The sequence below is a fragment of the Merops nubicus genome, unplaced genomic scaffold (assembly GCF_000691845.1).
Source record: "Merops nubicus isolate BGI_N331 unplaced genomic scaffold, ASM69184v1 scaffold17492, whole genome shotgun sequence".
Lineage (NCBI taxonomy): Eukaryota > Metazoa > Chordata > Aves > Coraciiformes > Meropidae > Merops > Merops nubicus.
The window spans coordinates 8,901-15,903 of record NW_008595783.1 but is presented as its reverse complement, the minus strand read 5'-3'; the positions used below and the strand labels follow the sequence as shown (position 1 = coordinate 15,903).

Here is a 7,003-nt window from a genome sequence, read left to right as displayed (position 1 = left end):
GTGGTTTTAAATTTCTTAAAAAATCAAAATGGGGTCTCAAAAAAATAAAATATGTAAATCCTTTAACAGGAAAAAAGTTGGTGTTTTTTCATTTGTTTTTTTCCTTTGACTTCTTTTTTGTTTTCTTAATTTTTTTATTATTTTTTTTAGATTTCAAATAACGTCAGTGAAAAAACAAACCAAAACAAACAAACCAACCCCAAAAAAACTCCTCCACAGCCAACCCAAAAAGCCTATTTGAGGTTGTAGTTGAAGTCTGCACCAGCTTTCAGAGAGGTTGATGTGGACACTGAGTTCTGGAATTGCAGAGGAATGTGTTAGAAACAATCAGGGGGAAAGGCATTTCCATAATTCCTGAGGCTTTTCATGAGAAGACAGAAAGGAAGGGGAAATGCTGATGAATGATATTTACATTGCTGCTTTAATATTCCTGGCCCAGGAGTTTGTAGTGGAGCTCTTGGTTTTTGCCAGGGAGAAATCTGAGGTATCTGAGTACAAAAAGAGTTGGTTCTTTTACTCCCCTGTGTTTCCAGCGAGTTGAGTCACCTCAGCTCCGTGTGGCCGTGACCTGTGATGATGGAGAAGTCTTAGTTGTTTTTCCTAAAGGCTTTGCTTCTGTTCAGACTCCTTTCCACTTCTAGAAAATCTGCTACTAATGTAACAAGTATTTCTGTGTCACCTTCTACTTTAGTGTCTAATAAATTCAGTTTATTAGTACAGTAGTGTAATAGAGAGTTGTTAGTAGCAGCCATCTGTAAAATGGAGATAAGGCCTCCGAATTTGGCTGACAGAACTTAAATAGGGAAGGGAGATCTGAATTGTCATTTAGCACCTGGGCTTCCAGCCCTTGCATTGCCCTTCTGTTCTGTATGTGCTTGCTCACACGTAAAACCTCTGTGCAGCTCATCAGGCACTTGGAATTCTAATTTGGGTTTCATAAATGCATAATTTTAGAAATTTTGATTGAGGAAACTGGTAGCTCTGTGGAGGGCAGGTCAGTGTGTGCTTGTATGAATGGGGGTGATGAACATCAAGTGCTAACTAAAGCTTGAAATGTGTGGTACAAAGTAGTGAGGCTTTCTCATTCAGCAGTTCTCTGGGCAGGTTTCTCAACTCCTTTCAGTCCAAAGGCTACCTGACTTTTTACCAAAAGAAACCCCAACCCCCCAAGAAAATGTTATGCAGTTTTTGCATAGTTGTTTTCTTACACAACCAAACAAAAATTAGACCATGCTGTGAATGCTTCTTTGAACTTTTATTTCCTGTTATCCTGTTGTCTTCTTGTTTTCCTATGTGTGCATGTATATATTCTTTTTAACTTTTCTATCAAATTGTTTTCAGTTATGCCAGGCCGCTTCCTGATAACTTATTGACAACAGATTGAGAAACTCTGCTGTGGCAAAAGCCTAGTCTGGACACAAAAAGCTGATTTTCATTTTGTCTGCTTCCCTGGGATCCAGGGCACCATTCCACACCTCCTTTCTGTATTCACTTGCTGCTCTATGTATATAAACTTTACTAGATAATGATCTGCTGAAACTAAAGGGAATGTTGTCAGAATTAGCTGTTCTCCAGCAGCCCGTGCGTGCTGGGAAGCGTTAAGTGTTCTGTTACAGTGCATGTAAATTCTTTTACTGGATGAACTCAGGAGCTCATACCAATGAGTTCCAACTATTCTCCACCATTCCTGGCCAGGGCCCTCGAGGCTGTTCCTGAACTGACTCTTTAGTAAGGAGAAGAGAAAATGGGCTGAAGAACAGCTTCGGTATGTGTTGCACTGCAGGGCTGGTGGTAATGCCCTGGTAAGTGTTTTCTACAACAGGTGAACAGCTGTTCCAAAGTCATCTCACTGTGTTCTCAGACGGGTGTTTGAGGGTGTGAATTCACTCTGGGTAGCTGTCTTGTTGATATGGAACACGCTGAGATTATTAATTAAACAGTAATTATTCAAGCTCGCTTCTGTGGTTGTCTGGTTTGTATGATTTCTCACATTTAGACAAGGCTGAAATCTAAAGAAGATACAAAATACTTCAGGAAGAGCCAATGTGTGGACTAATAAAGAGAAGGTATTTATTTCCCATAGCTGAATTGGAGAAAGCAAATTTAGAGAATAACTTGATGAAAACTGGCAAAGTGTTACAGGTGAGAGGAGTGACATGGCTGAATCGTCAAAAGAGTGCTGGGTCCTGTTGGTCTCTCCATGGGGCTTCACTCTGTGGTTGTCTTGCAGGGTAAATGTAGGTTCACATCCTTGTAAGGAATCTGAGAATCCTTCTCAACATCAGTTTGGCTGATCATGCTGCAGGTTCCAGGACTTAACAGATGAAATACTGAAGGATTCATGGTTCATCCTATAAATCAATACTTTTCTCCTGATACTTATCTTGTGCCACTGGGAGTGTCAGTAGTTTACCAGAGCATGCTGAGCCCAGCTTAGGGACCGGTTTGTGCCACGAAAGCCCCAGTTTGTTGGTTGGCCAGCAGAAAACTGGAAAGCAGGCAGAGTGACTTGATAGGCAGGAGGAGCGTTGGGTTAGTACAGATGGGCCCTGCTCTCAGGGGAAACAGGTGGGCTGCATTTTGGCTAGCCCCTTTTTGGGAGCCCAGCCTGCAGTGATTGCTGCTGTAGCCTGAGCTGGTGTTTCAGCATCACAGAGGAGTGTGGAATTCTTTGTAAGTATGTGTGTGTGTTTAGCAGGAGTAGCAAAATCTCCTGTGTCACATTGCATTTCACTGATGTGTCTCGAGCAATTAAACCCAAGAATTACAAGGGTGTGCACTCAGAGCACCACTGCTCTGGAGCACGAGGCTGTCTTGTGCTTGCCATAGTTCTTTTTCTCTGTACTTTTGACACTTCCTCTTGACAGTGTGGTTTATTATACCTTGCTGCCCCATGAAAGGTCAGGTGAACAAAGGTTTTTCTACACTAAAAAAATCTCTTGCCTTGACATCTGTATTCTGAATTTTCTTTCCTCCATTCCTTCTCAGTTCAGCATCTGTCTGAAAAGTGTCTGCACAGATATGTTACTGCTTTATCCAATAATATCCCATGTCACCTCTGAATTAGCTTGCATTATCTTACCACAGATTCCTGGCAGGTAGCTGGAACTTTTTAGAAGCTGCTATATAGGTGGGGTTCATAGGTGATAAATTAGTCTATTAAAGCAGAGGTGTTGAGACTTGATTCTCTGAGTCATTTTAGCAGGAATTGGGAGCCTGATGAGACATGTGGGATAAGGTCATTTGGCCTGGATTTGGTTTGGTTTCCTTAAGCCATTTTATGGAACAAAGAATGAAATGTCTGTTTGGAAGCTGTGTATCTGAGGGATTGGATATCACCTGTCTTCCCCATTTATCAGAGCATACAAAGGAACAGGTGGGAAATCCTCATCACAAGGAAATCAGGGCTTTCATTTTAAGGGTGTGAGTTCTCATCTGCCTGGAGTTACTCTTACACAGCTAGCAACCTTTTGAGCTATATATCAAAGCTTAAAGAAATGGTTCTTGCTTCTACAGTGTTACTGTCTTTGTATTCCCAAAATTTTAGATAATTTGAGAAGGTGTGTAACTTCTGCACAGTGACAAGGAAGGGGTACTTAGCTTTTCTGGGTAAATTTTCATCAGAGGATTCCACTTACTTTATAGAAGAGCTTGCTCACAGCATCCTTCTTAAACAGACATATACAGAGAGGAAGCAACCCACGTGTTCCAGACTGGAGAACAGCACTCGGGTGTGGGTTGAATGGATTCCAGGGTTATATCCACATTTTTTTGTGCTGTTTCTTAGGTGTGAAATGGATAGAAAAAAAGGATTGCTTTGAAAAACAGTGTAAACTTAGTTTGCAGTCACATAATATGCAGAGTTATGAAGCCAGGTTGAGATAATGGGCTGCAGCCTGTCATTCAATAAGAAAATACTCTGCATCATCCTCTTTGCCCCTTCTATGATGTAGGTTGTTCTACAGGGCCATATTCTTTTGCATCTGGCTGAGAATCAGTTAGAATCTCCAGCTATGGTTGAGTTCACTGTCAAAAGCTGTTTGTTTTTTAGCTGCAAGCAGTGCTGTAGGTATATTTGAAAGATTTTGCCAGAGCTTGCTGTGACTGAGAAGTTGTTGGATCAGTAACACTTATTAGAACCTTTTTTCCCCTGCTTTTGAACCTAAGCATATTGACAGAGTAAATTATTGTAATTCATGCTTAGCACACTGGCGTAGACTTTAGTGAAATTATGTCAAATCAAGTGTCTCCTTCCTTTGTAATGACGTGTAAAATTAATGTATTAAATTTCTGCAGCGTGGTAAAATAACACATTTTCTTTCCTTCCACGAGTTGTTCTAGGCAGGATCCAAAAGTGCTGAGCTAGGGTTTTGTTCACGTTGGCAGATCCTGCTGTGGTGGGAGCTGGACAGACAGGAAATGCAGCCTCTTCGCTGATTCACAGCACAAATTTGGCCCGTGATTCTTCTTTTGCTTAGTAGAGATGTCTCTCTGACTCAGGATAATTGGTGGTGCTCCTGGGTGTTGTGAAGAGGGAGGTACCAACCTCCTGAACGTGTGTGAAGTGGCATAGCCTCCTGAGGGAGTGGCTTGGCTGTGGTGCTGGTGTTACACCACTGTGGGAGCTCCGAGCAAGGGAACAGCATATTTTAAGGCTACTTCTTTTCCTTTATCTTATCAGGTCTACTGGACTGTTTTTCCCTTTTTGTCTTCTAGATCTGGCCAAGCCTCCAGTAAATGAACCAAGGGAGCCGGAACAGTTTCTAATGCAGGCGCCCCAGGGAAACCCCCTGCTGCTCTCCCACACCCTCCAAGAGCTATTGAGCAAGGATAGTGTGCAGGTGGAGCTTATACCTGAGAAGAAGGGCCTTTTTCTGAAACATGTGGAATACGAGGTTTCCAGCAAGGTAATGTGAACGAGCACTGGTCTTAGTGAGACTGTATCCTCCTCTGAATGTCTGTGCAGTTGCTGCTGGCAGAGTCTTGACTGATTTGATAGATGTGTGGGGTGGTTTGAGTAGGCCAGTTGTATGGGCTTACTTTTAAAGCACTGTGCTTTCCTGACCTTGGCCTTTGCAGTGTGGAGCATCTTCTAGCTGAGGTCAGATGGATGGGCTGTTAGTTTGCCTGAAACCTGAGCTCTGTACAAAAGCAGATGTGTAACATTGAAAACTGGACGTTTCACAGAGGATCCGTGTAGGCAACTGGGTATTTCAAGCTAGTGGAGAAATAGTATTGGCAGTGCTAAACTGAAATCCTTTATAAACAGAAAAGGTACTGCAAATCCTTCTGCAGAGTCTGGGCTGCTCCCACTTCACTTGCCCCACTCCTGACCTGTAGGCTCCTCTCTCGGTATAAGGGAAGATGAAAGATGATGTATCTTCTCCTGTCTATGGAGCGGCCAGTGAAATAGCTGTGTATCTTCTCAAGGAAGGAAATCTGTCCTCTTCAAAGTAGATCACGAGCAATTTACATCTCCCAGGCCACCAAAACGTCAGTTATGGAGTAGCACTCAAAGTGTTGAGGTCCCTGCTGTATGTATTCAGAGACACCTTTGGGTCACTTGTCTGTAGGGACGTTTGAGGCTTTAGGTGTTTTAGATTGATGCCTGTAAGCTTGTCAGAGGCTGTTGTAAGGGGGCCAGTGTAGACACAGTGAATGTTTCTGTGAGCTTTCTAGGACCTGTGATTTCAAGGGAGAGGACCCAGTGACCTTCTTGGTGTCTCTAGGTTTTGAGTTTAGGAACTCATTACTGATTCCTTTGTCTCTGCCATCTCTCCTATGGTTGTGGCTGTAGAATGATACTTCCTCAAAAAGAAGCACAGCTCGGCCTTCAGCTTCATCTAAGATCTGCAACACAAATCAACATCAGATTTCAAAGCAGACAGAGGGAGGCCCTGGGGGCTGTGTCCCTTCTGCTCCAGTCACAGGCCTCACTGCTTTATTTCTGAAAACACTGCTACGTAAGTGGTGGTTGATGATGTGCAATGCAGATTTAATCAGAATAACTATAGTGCTGTATAGTTTTTCATATTAGCTGCTCCAGTAGTTGAATCTGTAGTAATAGTGTGGGGGAGTTGAGGGATTTTAATGTATCTACTATTCTAAAAGGATTTCTGCCTCCTGAGTTTCTTGTTCTAGCTGCTACCTGTCTCCTTGTGGAATGAAAAAAAACAGTCTCTTTGGCCTCTTCTAAATATTGACCTAAGAAGTGCAGAGTAAAGGACTAAGGTTTTAAAGGAACTTTCGATCTTTGTTATAGATCTAACATCAGTGAGAGTTCTTTCTCTTCTGAGATTCACTTAAAACATCAGTCATTTGGGCTAATGCTTCGCATGATCTAAGGCTGTTTTGCCATCTCTGGATTTGAAACTGATTTAGAGAGAGCTCCGAAGAGCTAGAGCTCAGGGACTTGCAGTACTTCAAGAAAAGAGCTCTCCAGAGCACTTTGAGTGTCAGCACTATTTCTAAATGTTCTGTCTAATTTGTAAGAGAGAGAGTTTGATGTAGTAATGGTATGGAACCATGGCAGATTTAGGGATATTTGTAATTTCTTGGGAAACTTCATCTCCGTTTTGTAGTTTCTTTCATCTTGTGTGTGAATTAAATCTGAGTTATGGTTTTAACTGAAAATCTTGCTCTCAAAAGGACTATGTGTTGTGGATTTGCCCTGGCTGGATGCCAGGTGCCCACCAAAGCTGCTGATTCACTCCTCTCCTTCAGCTAGATGGGGTCAGAAAACATAACTAAAGGCTTGTGGGTTGAAACAAGGAAAGATCAGTCGGCAATTACTGTCAAATCAGAGTAATGAGAAATAAACCCAAATCTCAAAAATACCTTCCCCACACCTCTCCCTTCTTCCTGAGCTTAACTTTGCTCTAGAATTCTCTACCTCTGCCCTGCAGCAGCAGAGAGGGAGGGGGAATGGGGGTTGGGGATTGTGGTGAGTTCTTCACATGTTTCTGCTGTGCCTTCCTCCTCAGAAGGACTCCTCACACTCTTT

At 42.6% G+C, this 7,003-nt stretch overlaps 1 protein-coding gene across 1 annotated transcript in view; it reads left to right on the top strand.

The window, feature by feature from the left end:
* Positions 1 to 4,733: 4,733 nt before the first annotated feature.
* The window catches only part of SNX8 (sorting nexin 8), a gene marked incomplete at its 3' end in the record, with an annotated part of 11,020 nt that continues 8,750 nt past the window's right edge, over positions 4,734 to 7,003 (top strand). Inside the window, exon 1 of the mRNA XM_008936189.1 lies at positions 4,734 to 4,907. Within this exon, the coding sequence (XP_008934437.1) occupies positions 4,767 to 4,907 (141 nt within the window). The remainder of the gene's footprint in view (positions 4,908 to 7,003) is intronic.